General features: G+C 49.9%; 1 protein-coding gene across 1 annotated transcript in view; it reads left to right on the forward strand.

Moving 5' to 3' along the window:
* The first annotated feature begins 401 nt into the window (after nt 1-401).
* The window catches only part of Ksr2 (kinase suppressor of ras 2), a 371336-nt gene continuing 354563 nt past the window's right edge, over nt 402-17174 (forward strand). The window contains 1 exon segment of the mRNA XM_047562072.1: nt 402-1303. Within this exon segment, the coding sequence (XP_047418028.1) occupies nt 1124-1303 (180 nt within the window). The 5' untranslated portion in view covers nt 402-1123.

Raw genomic sequence — 17174 nt, forward strand, 5'->3', positions numbered from 1 at the left:
GGCCCCCACCCCCACCCCGCCACCCAGTCCCTCTCCCCGCCCCTCGCCCAGCCCCCACGCTCCCGCAGCCTCCCCGCCACCTCCACCGCCCCCCGGGCGGCTCGCTCGCCGCTCGCCCGCCCACCCCGTAGTAATTCCACGCTGCCACGCGCGCTCCGCGGCCCCGGCGCGCCCCGCCCCGCGCCCCTGCCCGCGCCGCCCGCCGCCCGTCCCCGGCCAGGTGCGCGAGCCTGCGCGCTCCGCCGCCGCCGCCCCCCGCGGGTCCCCGGCGCGCCGGGCCCGGGCTGGGGCGGCTGCGCGCACGGCGCCTCTCCACCAACCCGCTCCCCGCAGGTCCCTCGCTCGCTCCATCCCTCGCCGGCGCTCGCTCGCTCCCCCCGCCCTTTGATTGACAGGCAAGATGTCGGTGTGGAGCGAGGCAGGAGCGATTGCAGCAGCCGTCACCCCCGGAGCCCGGCGGCGGCAGCAGCAGCAGCAGCAGCAGCGCGGGGAGGAGACAGCAGCCAGCCGCAGTAGCCGCCGCAGCCGCGGGAGCAGTGCAGACGGCATCTTGAGAACGCGCTAAGCGCTCCCAGCGGAGGACCATGCCGTGTCACCGCGACTGGGAGGGGGGCAGACGCGCTCTTTTTTGACATAAAAGCCAGCCAGCCAAACATATATAATCTTGTCCTTCACGGAGCCGGTGTGTAAAGAGTGAGCGCTATTTTCCTCCTTCTCCTCCTCCTCGCCCTCCTCCTCTTCCTCCTTCTCCTCCTTTTTTTTTTTTTTCCTCCTCCTCCTCCCTAAGTGTCCAGACAGCATCACATCACCTGGTTGCTTCTGAGAAAAGGCATCTCTCTCCTTTTCAGGGACTAGAGACTCAAAGAGAGAGGAGACATTCTCATGGAGACTGCCTGATACCCCCCCCCCCCAATAAAATAATAAATTTTGTCTCTTGTCCCCTCCTACCCCCACCCCCTCAACCCTGTGTGAGATGTTGGGTTTCTTCTTCATGAGACATTGTCGAGAAGTCGCTGTGGTTGGAGAGGCGTAGGGGGTAGACCGCCTCTACCTCTACTCCCTCCCCCCCTTTTTTCTCTCTGGGAGGAGGAGGAGGAGGGGAAGGGGTTTTGCAGAGCAAGCGATGGATGAGGAAAACATGACGAAAAGCGAGGAGCAGCAACCTCTGAGTTTGCAAAAAGCCTTACAGCAGTGCGAGTTGGTCCAAAACATGATAGACTTGAGCATCTCCAACCTGGAAGGGCTTAGGACCAAATGTGCTACCTCCAACGACCTCACACAAAAAGAAATCCGGACCCTGGAGGTAGGTGTTGCCTGTGGGGGTGGGGGGAGCTATCCTTCCTTTCCCCTCCGATTCTGTTTGTTGGGGGTTGGGAGGGATGGGGAAGCCAGGTGGGCAGGATTGGTGTTCTGTGATTGATCTTATTGCAAAGCCTGCGCTGGAGGTCCCTGAACGGTGCGACTGTTGTCTATGCTTGGCTGGGTGGTGGTAGTAGCAGTAGTAATCGTTAGTCGTTATTTATTATTACGGTTGCGGCTGTTACCATGATCATTCGCTTCCTCTTGGAGGAGGGAGTCCTGTCTTTTTTTCCGCTTCTGGATTTGTTTATATGCCACGGGGGCTTGTGCGCTGGGTAATATGTTAAGGAGCTGCAGAGAACCCACGTGACCTTGCGCATTCTGCAGGTGGTCAAAAGGTGGTTTGGACTCAGCAGGATCCGGCTGCCTGTACCTCTAGATCTCTTCTCCCAGCCTCCTTTCTCGCCTCTTTTGGCTCCGTGGATTTTTATTTCTTTTTTTCCTCTCAGTGTTAATACCTGTTAGGAAGCAAGATGCAGGGGAAAAAAAAAAAAAAAAAAAAAAATCCCCACCGAGCTCTCTGTTTCCAGTACAATATTGTGATGCAGTGAGTTGTTGCAGGCCTTAAATGTGTAAAAAAGAAGATAATCCTGGACCAGAACGCACAGGTGGCCTGGGAAAATACTCTACGATCTCGGTGGCACTGCGTGCACAGGGGTCCGGGAGGCGGAGTTATCTTTGCCTGTTGTAACATTCTTTCCAACTGAACTTGAGGGGGAGTTTGAAGCAGTTTTTTGAGGGATGGGATGGGGGAGGAGATGGATGCAAAGTTACAAAGATGGCAGAAAAGAAATCCCCCTCCCCCTCTGAAGGCCATTTGGTCCGAGGAAGGTTTCAAAGCCTGGTCTCTATGAAATCTTGGGGCATCCACATTGTTCAAAATGATTCCAAAAGGATTTAGCTCACTCCCTTCCCTCAGAATGACCCGTTGTCCATGTGGCTTGATTAAATTTGGGAACTCCTGACATTTGCTGAGGATGGTCACCGTGGGGTTCCCCCTTTGATGGGGTGGGTGTGGGCTGCCGGGGGAGGCTTTCCCTGTCTCTTGGCTGTTGTCACCAAGGCCTGAACTCTTGGGTCCTTACTGAATCTTGCGACTCTCGTCTTCTAGCCTGGGTGAGGGTTCCTCTCTAATTCAGTTTTGAGGGTTTCGTTTTGCTTCCATGTTGTAAATTTGGCTGGATGTCAACAGGCAGGAGATCATCCTTTGGAGAGAGGAGTGTGTGTGTGTGTGTTAATATGACGTTTGCTGTCCCAGGGTACATGTCTACGTGCACCCCTCATCTGGGAACATGATCCTCAGAAACGAAATAAGATAAATGTCAGGGGATATTGGGTGAGTGGGGAGTGGGTAGGGAGGCTCGGATATTGCCTTTCTCAGAGCCTGAGAGCAGGCTGGGCTGCTTTGGCCCAGGCTCTGTCTGAAGAGTGCCCGATGCAGATTCTGTTCAGAATTGCATGCAGTTAATAATCAATAGCCCCCAAAGGCCACCTGAGGTCTCCTCTGTTCCTCTGGAATCAGGAGTTCCCAAAGTTAGTTTTTACCTTACTGGCCAAGTTTCTGCAGAGCTTCCTTCTCTGCAGCCATGCTCCATCCCCTGCTAACTCCCTGGACGGTGGTGATTGTTTTGGTGGACACTGGCTTCCATTGCTTCCGGTCTGCAGGGGGATGGAGGCCTTGGTCTGGTGGTGGGGGGGACATGCAGGTACAGGGAATGCATCTGTGTGTAGTTTCCTGGTCCTAGGATGTCACCGAGCATGCCAACCACTCTGTCCACAGAGCCCAGGGACTGTTCTGGAGCAATTATGCCAGTTTAGACTTCTTAGATCTCGAGGGCTGGTGTGTGTGCGGGTGGGGGAGGCTGATGACTGGGGATCAAGTCCTACCCAAACTCACTTATGGATCCACAGAGATTTCTACTCCATCCTATGTCAAGTGTCATACATCAAAGTCATGCAAAGATTCTTATTAAACTGCAGATCCACAGCAGGTAACCCCGGAGGTTCTAATTCTAATTGGAATGGAGAGAGGGCCCAGGAATCTGCATTTAATGAACAGTCCCTGTGTTTCTGTATTTTACTCTTTTATCTTTTCTTTTTCTTTCTTTTTTTTTTTTTTTTGGGAGGGGGGCCAGGGATTGAACTCAGGGGCACTTGGCCACTGAGCCACCTCCCCAGCCCTTTTTTGTATTTTATTTAGAGACAGGGTCTCACTGAGTTGCTTAGCGCCTTGCTTTTGCTGAGACTGACTTTGAACTCGAGATCCTCCTGCCTCAGCCTCCCCAGCCGCTGGAACGACAGGCACGCGCCACCGTGCCCAGCTGCATTTCACTCTTTAATAAATGCCATTTCATTAGGAGAGAGACGCTGTGTTTCTGCTTTTTAATGGTGACAGTTCCCTGCTCACAGACATGGACGTTAGTAAGAAATTGAATAGATATCCCTGAAAACCTCCATAGTGAGCAACATCTAGTAAGATGAACACACTCACGTAGAAATAAGAATGTAGAGCATGGGCTTGGCCTCCAGGAAGCCCGCTTCGTGGGTAGGGAGACGGGGCCCCTCGTGTCTGTGTGAGATGGTGAAGACGACTGGATGGTAGTTGATAGTAGAGACAGCAGGCAGGCCCCTAGGAGAGCGTGTGGCTTCATGGAAGGCAAAGCCCCACAGCAGTGGCGAAGCGTGTGAGTTTTCCCTTCGTGTAAGAGGCCTGGAGAGATGGATCTGCTGGTGTTGGCTCAGGGGGTTCGACGTCTTTGGGGATTCTCATGGCCTTTCCCCTAGGGTTGCAAGGTGACCTCTGCTTTTTCACCTGTCACATCTGGGTTCATAGCCAGAAGGAGGAGAACCCAGTGAAAGGATGAAAGGCTCCTACTTCCGGTTTCAGGAAACTAAGACTTCCCGGGACACCTTCTCCCCACCTCACTGGTGATGCTAGATTATGTCTTCTTGGCCAGCCTGGGGCCCAGGAACCAGACCTAGCTGCAAGGGAGGCTGGGAGTAGGGAGGTGGGAACACCATCCCAACCCATGGCCTGGGATAACCTGTCTCGGCTCCATACAAAGCCGGTTCTGTGTGGCCTAGGAGAAGGCGTGAATGGATGTCGTGGGCACAGCTGGCTCAGAAAGGGCGTGAGCTTGGTGGTTAGAGCTGTGTATAGCTTTCCTGCTTTTTCAAATCTTAGGCTACTGAGATTGAAACATTTTGATCCATGGTTTAACATTCTGGGCAAAATGACCATCACAGAATGATGTCACCTTCCTCAGGGAGGGACTTCCAGGTCCTTTCTAGTGCCAACTTGGACACCGTGCTGGGAGGTGCCACATCAGCAGTGGTCGTGGGGGCGACCCTGGGAAGCACGGCGTGGTGCGGAATTGGGGACATGGAAGGGGACAGCCGAGAGCAGAGGCAGAGAAGGCATTTGGCTGGTATTTCCACAGCAGACCCTGGAGAACCCTCCTGCTGCGGGAGGCTGGCGTCCCTCTTCTTTAATACGTGCTACCTTCCAGGGACTGTCCTGGGTGCTGGCAGTCAACGCGTGCTCTGGGGACAGAACACACTCAGTGGTTACGGGGCTGGGGAGAGGTTGAGAGAAGCAGAAGGGAAGCGGCGTCTCTGCCGCAGGACTTCTCAGAGCCTTTAATCTGCCCCACCGGTGCGGCCAGCTTCCAAGACAGGCTGAGCCTGCGGTGTTTTTCCTTTTCCAAGGATCTCCCTGAGGATTTCCCTCCCCTAGCATACACCTGGGGAACCCTGGGCAGAGCATTTCTGAAAGGCTTCTTGGTTGGGGAGATGGGGATTTGGGGTGGAGTGGAGGATGGGAAGGGTTGAGAGGGCAGCGGAAGGGGACCTGCTTGCTGGACATGAGCAGCAAACCTTGGAAAGGTGCCCTCCTGCCTTGGTGGTGCAGCTTAGAGCCGGTGTGCTCAGAGTGGAGGGTGCCTAAGGCGGGTCACAGGCAAAGCATTTAGGTCCCTAACTCTCGGGGCTGGAGTAAGGACAGGGGAGTTCCAGCAACCTGTGTCTTCCCTTTGAGAGGAGATAGAAGTCTGCAGAGGTTTTGGAGTACAAAAGAAGTGATCCAGGGTTTGTCTGGAGACAGTCTGCAGTAGGGGCTGGTGAACTTTTTCTGTCGAGGGCCAAAAAATAAACATTTTAGGCTTTGCGAGCCCTACACATCACAGCTAGGACTCTGCTCGCCTGTCATGCCGCGGACAGCATGCACCGTGGAGTCGGCCTGGGGAACGGTCTTCCAGTAAAGCTTTATGTGTGGACCCCGGCATTTGAATTTGATATAATTTTCACAGGGCATGAGATATTATTTTTCTTTTTTGATATTTAAAGGTCTAAAAGTTATTCTTAGTTTATGGGCCTTATAAGAATAGGTGGTAGGTCAGATTTGGCTCTGTGGCTTGCCAATCCCTGGTCTGTAGGTAGATGGGGTGAGGACAGACACCATCGGAAAGGTGAGCAGGTGACATAGGACTGGAGGGTGTGGCCAAATGGGGCGGATCTTTGCTCTACTCTGCTTCCATCAAATTGCCAGGGGAGGGAAATAGTGGAGTTGGGGTTGGGGTGGGTAAGTGTGGCCCCTCCTGGCACAGCAAGGGCATTGGGCCCTGCATCTGTGAACCCTTTGTTCTTCGAATGCTCCATGTCGGCCATCGACCACTGTGCAATACGTCATCCCCAGACTGGACGACATCTGGGAAACTCTGGGCTTACGACAGCATCGTGTTATTTTCTGTGGTTTAGAGGATTGTGCTCAGCTGGACCGTTCTTCTGCCAGCCTTGCCTGGGCTCACTCCTGAGGCAGAAAGGTTAGGGGATGGGACAGCTGAGCCCCTTCCTCCATGTGGCCTCAACCAGTGGAATAGCCTGGGTTTCTTTCCTGTCTCTGATACCCAAGAGCCAAGCAGCCCTAGTCACGGGGGTCTTGAGATTCACAAGTCCCGCAACGTCGCTTCCACTGCATCGGGTGGGTTGACGTAAGTCATGTGGCTGTCACATCCCGTGAGTCATGTGGCCAGCCTGCATGCAGGGGACGGGGACCTGGGCCCCGCTTCTTGGCGGGAGCAGCTGCACAGTTAGCAGGATAGCCGTTACTTGCAGCCCCTCAGCTGCCCAATGGCTCCCGTCTGGTGAAGGCTCTTCCTTGCTTACGAGACAGTTCAGGATGGCCGTTCTTGCCTGCTGGGCTGTCGTCCCAGGCTCCTTCCATTCTGCCGCGTTCTCATTGCTGGCGTCTAGAAAGGGAAGAACGTGCAGAGAAGACAGAGCCTCTGAAAAGCCTCGTCCCCCCAGGTCTGCGTGCGTTCCCTGGGCAGGAGTTGAGTCTACGCTGCAAGGGAGACAGGAAGGAAGTTCAGCTGCAGACCCGGGAAGAAGAGAAAACGGAAGGTGCTGCATTGCTGGTAGTCTCTGCTGCAGCCGATGATGGGCTGTTGGATTGGTTTCCGTCGCTACAGAACGAGCCACCCTCCAGCTTGGTGGCTTGCGCGACCATCGTTGCCTCGCTCAGGAGCTTACAGTGTGGTTCATCTTGCCTGGGTCCCTCGTGTGGTCCTGTTCCATCTGGTGGCTTGACTGGGGCTGGGGGGTCTCAGGTCGCCTCCTGGTGGCCTCTGCAGCATGGTGGCCCAGGTTGCTCACCTGGTGGCAGCAGCAATGTTGTAGGAGCCCCTCTTTCACCCCTGTGTCTGCAAACATCTTTGCTCACGTCCCACTGGCCAGGGCACGTTACTTGAATCAGCCCGGAGTCAGGGGGGCTGTGGATTCCAGGAGGCGTGATTCAGGGGGACCCGTTGGAACTCTCTGATGTAGCAGTGTACCCACCTGTGCAACAGAACCCAAGGAGCTCGAAGACGCAGGGAGGGGCGTGCCAGCAGAGGGAGGGGCGGGCGCCAGCGTCCCAAACGGGAATGTGCTTGGCGTGTTATTGGAACTGGCGTTGGAGTGGGGCGAGTGGGTGGGGCAGGGGTGAGGGACCAAGTGGGAGACAACAGGGCTCTGGTCGTACTCAGATCCTATTCTAACAGTGACCAAGACCCTCCCAACAGGTTGCTGATGTATTTTTTTTTTGCTTATTTCTTCTGATGTATGTTTTTAAAAGATCTGGTCCTTCAGGGAAAACAGACTGCAGAGGGTAGGGATGCGGGGGAGGCCGGGGACTGGGGAGCTTCCGTGGAGTCCAAGCCAGCGATGGGGGTGCTTTTTAGTACCAAGTGCCTGGATTCACAAGTTCAAGGGCTCGTGAGTTGGGTGGGGGGAAGGTGAAGGAAAAGAAAGGGCTGAGGATCGTTCCGAGGGACTGTCCAGAGAACTGCGTGGACGGTGGTGCTCTTGTTTGTGATGTGAAGACCTGGGTGGGACGGGTTGGGCCCGGGCTGATGGGCAGGTTCCATTTGTCAAGGAGATGGTTGGACGTGCACACCGGGGGTCCTCAGAAGGCCGGGGATGTGACCTTCCCCGGGCGTGTGTTCTGGTGTTAGGAAAGTGTTATTTTGATGGCATGCAGCGTACCTGGGACTCTGTTTTTGGGTGGCTGTTCCCATTTTGAACCATTCAATGGGGGACATCCTTGGGGCTCACCCTTGCCTTCAGTTTCTGGAAGTGGAGCTGCTGGATTGATGGATGTTTCAGGATGTCTGATAGATTTTGCCAAATTGCCTTTTGCCAGCAGTGTGAAGGGTCCGTTTTCCCATATCCTCGGCACGAGCGGATATTCTTAACTTTTGACTGGATGTCGGAGAGCTCAGGCAAGGGACAGAGACTGTGGAGGGTTAGCTTGGGAGCTTTATCGGTGCTGCTTAGAAAGGACCTGAAAAATGGCAGGTGAGCGCCTGGTTTTTCGGTCCGAGGTGGCCGGCTGGGGAACCCCTTGCCCCTTCCTTCTGCCTTGTTCTCATAAAAGGACGTGCGTGTGCATGCACAGGTATCCCTCCATCCGAGTTCGTGACAAACATTATATCCACGTGGTTCAGTGCCCGCTCAGATTCTCCGATTTTTGGAGTGGATTCTGCTGGAGAATCTGTTCTTCTTCTCCTGCTAATAGGCAGAAAACTGGGGTCTCTCCCAGCCAAGAACGGGTCATTTTCTGGACTCCCATCCAATTGTCAGGAAGAAGGGACAGGGTGTGGCTTTCCTCCTTGCCTGGTCTCTGGGTCTGGGAGCAGGAGAGGTGTTCAGAGGCTGAGGAAGGCAGGAGTCATGTGACTAGCAGAAGGGGGATGGAGAAGCTTAGGGATGGGAGGGGAAATGGGACAAAAATAGGAGACACTAGTGAACGGATAGACCGACTTTCTTCTGCCGGCTTCCTGTGTGGCTTGCAATGTCTCTCTGGTGCGTCTCCACCGCAGTTGTGATCGTTCCTGCTTTACAAGAGGTTTAAAGTCACCGACTTGCCCCAGATCCAGGCATGGAAAGAGGTTTGACACTCTGCGGGGGGCAGGGTTCCCCAAGGTTGGTGTGACCTGGGAGGGAAGGAAGAAAGAGATCAGGGTCCGTGTAGACGGTCGATTAGAGGTGATGGCTGTGAGATTAATGAGAATCAGACTGGTGGAATATTATTGTCCTAAAATGTTTCTCTGGTGATTATTATAGGCAGCAATTATTGAATTGAAATATAGGACTGATGGATACAATGTAGACTTTCACAGATGGGACCCAGGGGGAGACAAAGAGAGGGAGACACCTTAGATCTGAGCTGCTCAGTATGGTGGCCACCTGCCACAGGTCGCTGTTGATCACCTCAAACGTATGAAGTCCTCATCAAAATGTGCTGTTAGTGCCAAACACTGGCCAGATTCTGAAGTCTTAGTATGAAGAATGGAAAATATTGCATTAATAATTTTTTTATAGCTGATACATTGAAGTGATAGTATTTTATATGTATTAGGTTAAATGAAGTGTATTCAAGTTAATTGCACCTGTATCTTGTTGCTTGTTTTCTTTTCCCTGAGGCCACTGGGAAATTTTTAATTAGATAGGTGGCATACCATATATTTGTATGGGATTTTGAACATTGAGATGATTTGTGTTTTGCCATAAAAATCTTGTTCTTGATGAAGCCTGAAAGTCTGGTCCCCTTAGAATTACTAGACAGCCATTGACCACAGCAGTGGACACTTTCCAAAGAGGGATGTGTGTTCGATTTTCCTGGACCAGTAGAGAACTGAGATGAAGACTTGAAAATAATAGCCCAGGTCCCTAAAAATCTGGCAAGGTGCTTGGAGCAGTTCAGACCAGCAGGTAGGAAGCCTTGGGCTCTGCAGTGAGCCTGCGTGGCTTCCAGTGCAGTTCAGGACCCCAAGCTGAGAAACCCGGACCCCCAGTCTCTTCTTCGTGAGCCTCAGTTTCCTTACTTCTAAAGTTAGACTCTTACGTCATTAAATGGGATCCTGCGTTCAGGAGCCACGTCAAGTACCTGGTACGTGGCAAATGCTTAGTTATGGTTAGCCTTGGTGTTTCGGATGGTCATCTTCCCTGCAGATTGGCGTGAGGGGGGTTAGATGGTTTCAGCCCTGTGTGGCGGTATGTGTTCTGCGGGACCAGGTGGTGAAGAGCCATCCTTGGGTGTATGGTGAACCCCCGTTGTGTGAGACACGGGTTCAATATCGTCTAGCAGGCCCCTTCTACGGGGCAAGGAGACACCTACCGGGCTGCAGGTGTCCTAAGTGACACAGATCTGGGTCTTGAATTGGTCCCCGGATGTTTTGCCTCCTATCAGTGCCTGGCAGGCTCACGTGCTCATCATGACTCTAAACTGGATAATAAAGTACCAGTTACGGGGTTGAGCCTTACAGCTCCTGGACTTGTCTTAAGGGTGCAGGGTGGGGTTGGGGCTGTAGCTCAGTGGCAGAGCGCCTGCCTACATGCGTGAGGCACTGGGTTCGATCCATAGCACCACACACAAAAAAACATAGAGTAAAGACATCCTGCCCATCTACAACTACAAAAGACATTTACAAAAAAAGAGCACAGGTGCAAAGCAGCTGTGGTACCTGAGCATCTGAAAGCACGTCCTTTAGGTAGCCCTACCTTTGCCCATCACCCCGCGGGGTCTTGGTCATTGGGGCTGAGCACTACCTTATAAGGCAACATACTTTTTAAAAAAATTTGTTTTAGTTGTAGGCGGACACAATACCTTTATTTTATTTTTTATGTGGTGCTGAGGATCGAATCTGGGGCCTCACTCATGCTAGGCGAGCGCTCTACCGCCGAGCCACAAACCCCAGCCCGACAAGGCAACATTTTTAAAGCTCTCTCTTGTATTATGGTAAAATGTACATAAAACTTACCACTTCAACCACGTTTTAAGTTTACGGCGCAGTGGCCTTAAATACGCTGGCATGTTGCACAACCATCCCGGCTTGCGGCTCCTGGAAGTTTCCCATCATCCCCAACAGATTCTGTACCCCGCACACAATGCCTCCCGCCTGCCCAGCACGTGGTGACCTCTCTTCTACTTTCTGTCTCTGAACTTGGCGGCTCTAGGCTTCTCTCTGGAATCCTACGACACGTGCCGTTCCGTGTCTGGCTTATTTCTTCTCCTGCCATGGTATCCCCAAGGTTCCAGCATGTATCCGTCCTTCCTTGATCTTTGGGGCTGAATCGGAGACCATTGTCTGGTCCGGGTCTTATTTATCCATTCATCTCTCAACGAACCTTTAGGTTGTTTCCACCTTTTGGCTACGGGGAAAATTGCAGTGAACCTTGGTGAACAAGTTTCCGTTTGAGTCCTTCCTTTCACCTCTTTGGGGCATATGCCTTGGAGTGGGATTTGATTTTTGATTTTTTTTTTTTTAAGGGACCAGAATGACCACACCATCTTACATTCCCACCAGACATCCACAAAGGTTCCAGTTTCTCTACATCCTTGGATACGTTGGTTATTTTCCATTTTTTAAAAACGGATAGCCATCCTCGTGGGAATGAAGTGGTATCTCATTCTGGGGGATTGATTTGCGTTTCTCTGGTGACAAACGACGTGGGAGCATCTTCTCACGCGCCTTAGGGACTCTCTGTCTTCTTTGGAGAAATGTCTGTTCCAGTCCTTTCAGGAGACAGCCTTTTCCAAAAAAAAAAAAAAAAATTAGAATTTAATGGAATCTTTTCCAGCTTTACGGAGGTGTCGCTGACAGATGCATTGGGTGTCCGCACGATCCCATCTAGCGTGGAGTGATCTTGTGATCCAGGGAGTTAACTCCCCCCATCCTCCCACTATGTGTGTGTGTGTCCAGGACGAGAACATCCCTGACCTACTCTCGGCAGCTTTTGAGCACACAATATCGTTTTATTAACTTAAGTCACCGTGCTGTGCATGAGATCCCTGGAACTCATCTGAGAGTTTGAAAAGTTTGTTACCCTGGGACCAGTATCTCCATTTCCTCCGCCTTCCCCGACCCCAGCCCTTCTACTCTGTTACTGTGATTCCGACTTTTTTAGATTCTGCATATAAGTGAGATCACACAGCCTTTGACCTTCTCCATCTGACCTGTTTCTCCTTGTGAGAGGACACAGTGGCCTTTTGATCTGGATGGTTAGCCCTGTCCTGTTGAGCCAGGTCTGCACACTGGTGACTTCCGTTCTTCCGTTCTGCTCTCTGGAGGGCAGGGAACCAGGCCAGCTCCTCTGTGGGCTGAAGAAATAGTCTCAAGAAGAGTTTATATCTCCATCTGGAAGCTACCCCCAGCCCCTGGCAAGTCTCCCATTGAAACGTGACGGCCACCTTCAGCCCTGCTCTGTCCTGCTCGGCGTGAGCTCTCTTCTTGGCCATTTGGGGCATCTGGATGTTGTGGACCATGGTGAAGTCACCTTCTCCTGTCTCCCTTTCCTACCTGGGGTATTGCGCCAATCAGAATCAGAGGCTACGTTAAAACTTTTTATTTCAGCCTGATCTGACTTGGAGAAGCATTGTTACGCGATAAACTCCCGAAAGCAAAATATTTACCATCCACGCTGCAAGGATGAGATTCCTTACCATCAACTCCCAGAAGCGCCCCCTAGGGAGACCTTTGCTTGGTGGGTCATTCCATATTCATTCAAAAATTGGGATCGAAACAAACGCTAAATAATTTTATTTCCCTTCTGATTTTTATTATGAACACTTTCAAAGACACAGCCACGTTGAAGGGACTTCTCAGTGAACAGCTCCCGCCGGGTCCCGTTAACGTTCCGTTGCTCTATCTCATGTCTGTCCGTCCACCCGCCCCCTCTCCATCCATGAGTCTGTGGTATTCAGTGGATTCGGAGTAGATCACAGACAACAGCACACAGCCCTCTAAACAGTTCCTCACACACACCATTCAGTAGAATTCAGTGTATATTTATTTTTCTTTTGAAATAAAATGCACTAAGTAAAAAGCACAGATCTCAGGTGTACGTCCCCTGAATTTTGACAAATGTATCTACCTGGGTACCTCAAACCTCTGTCTAGATCCAGTCCCACCCCGGGGTTCTCACCTTGCCCTTAAATCAACCCCATCTTGGATTCTTTTTCCACCAGAGAATTTTTTTCCCTGATGAAATTGTACATCATGCACTCTTTGAATTTTTAAGCGTGCATTTCCGTGAGGATTCACTCACCTATGCATCCGTGTAACCATTCCCACAATTAGGACACAGCGCCCTGCTTTTACCCCCCAAAACTCCTTCCTGTTTCCTCACTGTCCTTAGCCCATCCCCACGACTGCCAACCCCGTGCTTGAAATCATTCAGCAGGTAACTCTTGAGATGGGCTTCTTTCACTCAGCACGGTGACTTTGAGATTTGTCCAAGTGGTTGCATGTGGCCGTACCCCATTCTTTTGATGGCTGAGTAGCTTTCCAATTTGTGAACAGACTAGTTTGCATATCCATTTAGTTCTTTGTACTGTTTGTTTCGGCTGTTTGGTGCTCGTAGACAGAGTGACTATAAACATTCGTGTGTAGTTTTTTTTTCTTTTTGTAGGAATGTAAGTTTTAATTTCTCTAGAATATAATACCCAGGAGCGGAATGGGTAGATTACAGGTCAAGTTTGTGTTCATAAAATACCGCCAACCTCTTTCCCAGCTTGTACCCTGTGTCTCTTCGCTAGCAACACCTGAGAGACCCAGAGGCTCCCCATCCTTACTGGCACTTGATCTGGTCAGCATTTTTTATTTTAGCCATTTTTAATAACTGTGTAGTGATTTCAGTTTGCATTTCCCCAATGGCTGATGTTGGACAGAGTTCATGGGATTATTTCCCATCCATATATCCTCTTTGAGGAAGTGTCTGTTCAAGCCTTTTGCCTATTTGAAAAAAAAAAAAAATTGGATTGCTTGTTTCCTTCCTGTTGTGGATTGAGCGTTCTTTACGTGTCCTGAGTACAGCCCTGGGTCAGATCTGAGCTTTTCCAATACCTTCTGTTCTGTGGATCGTCTTTTTCTTTTAACCATATCTTGGGCCGAGTGAAACTTTTAAGATCTGATGAAGTCCGAATTGATTTTTTTCTCTAAAGCATCATGTTTTTTGGTATTCTGCCTAAGAATTCTGCCATGGCTGGTCACAATGATTTTTCTCCTGCATTTTCTCATACGAGTCATTTGTTTCGACTCACTTGCGTTTAGATCTGTGATACATTTTGAGTGAATTTTGTATCTGGTGTGAGGTTTAAGTTCAGGCTCATGTTAGGAGTTGATTGAGGATTTTTGTGTTTATGTCCCTGAGGGATATTGATCTGTGACTTTCCTTTCTTTTGTATTTTGTGTAAGTATCAAGATGATAATCACCTCATCTCGAGTGTAATAATGAGAAGTGTTCCCTATACTTCTCTTTTCTGGCAGTCGCGTGTGAAATTGGTGTTATCGAGTCTTTATATGTTGGTAGGAATTCACCAGTGAAAGTATTTGGGCCTAGAATTTGTGTGTGTGTGTGTGTGTGTGTGTGCACGCGCACGTGTGTGTAAAGTTTTTAACTAAAAATTAAATTTCTTTAATTGTTTTGGATTACTTATGTAATGCGTTTATTCTTGGGTGAATTTTGGTAGCTTGTGACTGTCATGGAACTGGTACGTTTTATTTAAGTTGTTGACTTACATGCATCGAGTTGTTTGCGGTAGTTCTTTCTAATCCTTCCCGTGTCTCTGGGCTCGGTAGTGATGTCTCTTCCCTCATTGATTCTGGTCCTGTGTGTTTGCCTTTGGCCAGTCTGGTCGAAGATGATAATCCTCATTTATTTTTTCATAGAACCAGGTTTTGGCTTCTTTTATTTTCTCTCTTGCTTTTTCTGTTTTCAGTTCCATCGATTTTCGTTCTCCTCTCCATTCTTCCGCTCGCTCTGGGTGTGTTCTGCTCTTCTTCTTCTGTTTCTCGAGGGGGATGCTCAGAGCGTTGATTTGAGACCTTTTTCCTTTCTGATGTGACCGCTTCTTGCCCTGGGGGACGGCTCTTCTCTAGCCCACAGATTCTTACGCCCGCCTTCCCGTCGTTCTTCAGCTGGCGGTACTTTCTGATGTGCTTTGCGGGGTCCTTCCTGACGCGTGCGTTCCTTAGAGCCGTGTGCTTTCCCAGTGCTTGGGTTTTCCGTTATCCTTTTGTTATGGGATTTCTGCTTCAGTGGTGACCAGTGAACACATTTTGCAGGGTTTCCTTCTCTTAAAGTGTATGAAGTCTGTTACTGCAGCCACGTTTCCTCTTGGCGCAGGTTCCTGGGCTCTTGAAAAGAGCATCAGGCTCGGCCGTGGCTGGTGCCCTGGGCCGTGAGCCAGCGAGACCATCAGAGGCCACACCCTTCCCTCCTGGCCGATATTCTCTCCATTTGTTCATTGATTCCACACAGAGGCGTGTTGACCTCTTCTGCAGTACTGTGGGTTTGTCCATGTCTCTTTTCAACCTCCTTAGTTTTTTTAAAAAAAATTGTTCTAATTAGTTATACACGACAGTAGAATGCACTTTGACACATCATACGTAAATGGAGTGTAACTTCTCATTCTTCTGCTTGTACGTGATGTAGAATGGTTGTGTAGTCATATATACACACATTAATGTCTGATTCATTCTCCTATCCCCCTGCCCCTTACCCTCTCCCTTCCTTTCACTCCCCTCTGTTTAATCCAAAGCACCTCTATTCTTCCCCAGACTACCCCACCTTATTGTGAATTATCACCTGCATGTCAGAGAAAACATTCAGCCTATACTTCTTTATGATTGGTTTATTTCACTTAACATGATATTCTCCAACTGCATCCATTTACCAGCAAATGCCATGATTTCATTCTTCTTTATGGCTGAGTAATATTCCATTGTTTATATCCACCACAGTTTCTTTATCCATGCATCTGTTGAAGGGCATCTAGGTTGGTTCCATAGTTTAACTATTGTGAGTTGAGCTGCTATAAACATTGATGTGACTGCATCACTGTAGTACACTGATTTTAAGACCTTTGGGTATAAATCAAGGAGTGGGATAGCTGGGTCAAATGGTGGTTCCGTTCCTAGTGGAGGAATCTCCATATTGCTTTCCAGAGTGTCAACTCCTTAGTTTTTGCTTCATGTACTTTGAGCTGTTTTATTACATGTACTCACATTTAGAATGGTTCCATCTTCTTGGTGAATTGACCCTTTTTCATGAGTTTCTTGTTATCCCTGGTTGTTTCCTTTGCCCTGAGAACTATTTTCTCTTACTCTAATATAGCCACTTCAGATTTCCTTTTGCATAAGTTTTTAAAATATCAGGTGAAAATTCCTATAACATGAACTTCATCGTTTTGAACATTTTAAAGCATACAGTTGAATGGTTATTATACAGTCAGTGTTAGTATACAGTCAGGTTAGTATACAGTCAGTGTTTTGCAACCACCATTACTAATTGCAGAGCATTTCTATCAAAAGACACACACACACACACACACAACACCTTATACCTGTTAGCAGTCAATTCTAGTTACTCTATCAACCATGAATTGCTATTATTTTTCATGTTCTGGACATTTCATATAAATGAAATTGTACAATATGCAGCCTTTTGTCTATGGCTTCCATCATTCAGCATGATTCCTTCAAGGGTTGTCTGTGTTAGTAGCATACATCGATACTTCAGTCATTTTTATGGCTGTATAATATTCCACTGCCTAGTTAGAGCCATGCTGTTTATCCTTTGATCAGTTAGTGGACGTTTGGGCAGTAGACACGCAGCCGTCTTGTGAAGGCTGTCCCTCGTCTGCGGCCCCACGGTCCTTTAGCGGGAGCGGATCTATTCATCACCCTCCCCAAGGGTTTAAAAGACCAAAGCTTGTGGCTCTATGTCTTCGTGAGAGAGGTTAAACGTAAGGCAGATAAATCCATGACTTAGTAAAAGTCCCCGACGTCCCTTCTGCCTCTGTGGATCAGCCTATCGGGGTGAGCTAAGGAATTGGGGCTTGGTTTGAAAGAGGTCCACTTTCAGGTAAAACAAATAGAGTTTGCTGGGCGCGATGGCCCCTGCCTGTCATCCCAGCAGGTGGGAGGCTGAGGCAGGAGGATCGTGAGTTCCAAGCCAACCTCAGCAAAAGCGAGGCCCTAAGCAACTCAGTGAGACCCTGTCTCTAAATACAATACAAAAAAGGGCTGGGGAGGTGGCTCAGTGGTGAAGCGCCCCTGGGTTCAACCCCTGGTGCCCACCCCTCAAATAGATAAATAAGTAGAGTTTAAGTCATGTCCATGAGATGGAAATACGATTTACGATGGCACTTTTTTCCCCCTCAAATGACATCAGAAGGAGGTGTGAGTTTTACAGCGGAGGCCGTCTGATTTCCAGGGTTCACACAGTTGTTTCTTTAGAGGGCCAGGCGGGAAGTCCCCGGGAGGACGATGGTG

This window comes from Sciurus carolinensis, chromosome 8, assembly GCF_902686445.1.
Source record: "Sciurus carolinensis chromosome 8, mSciCar1.2, whole genome shotgun sequence".
Taxonomy (NCBI): domain Eukaryota; kingdom Metazoa; phylum Chordata; class Mammalia; order Rodentia; family Sciuridae; genus Sciurus; species Sciurus carolinensis.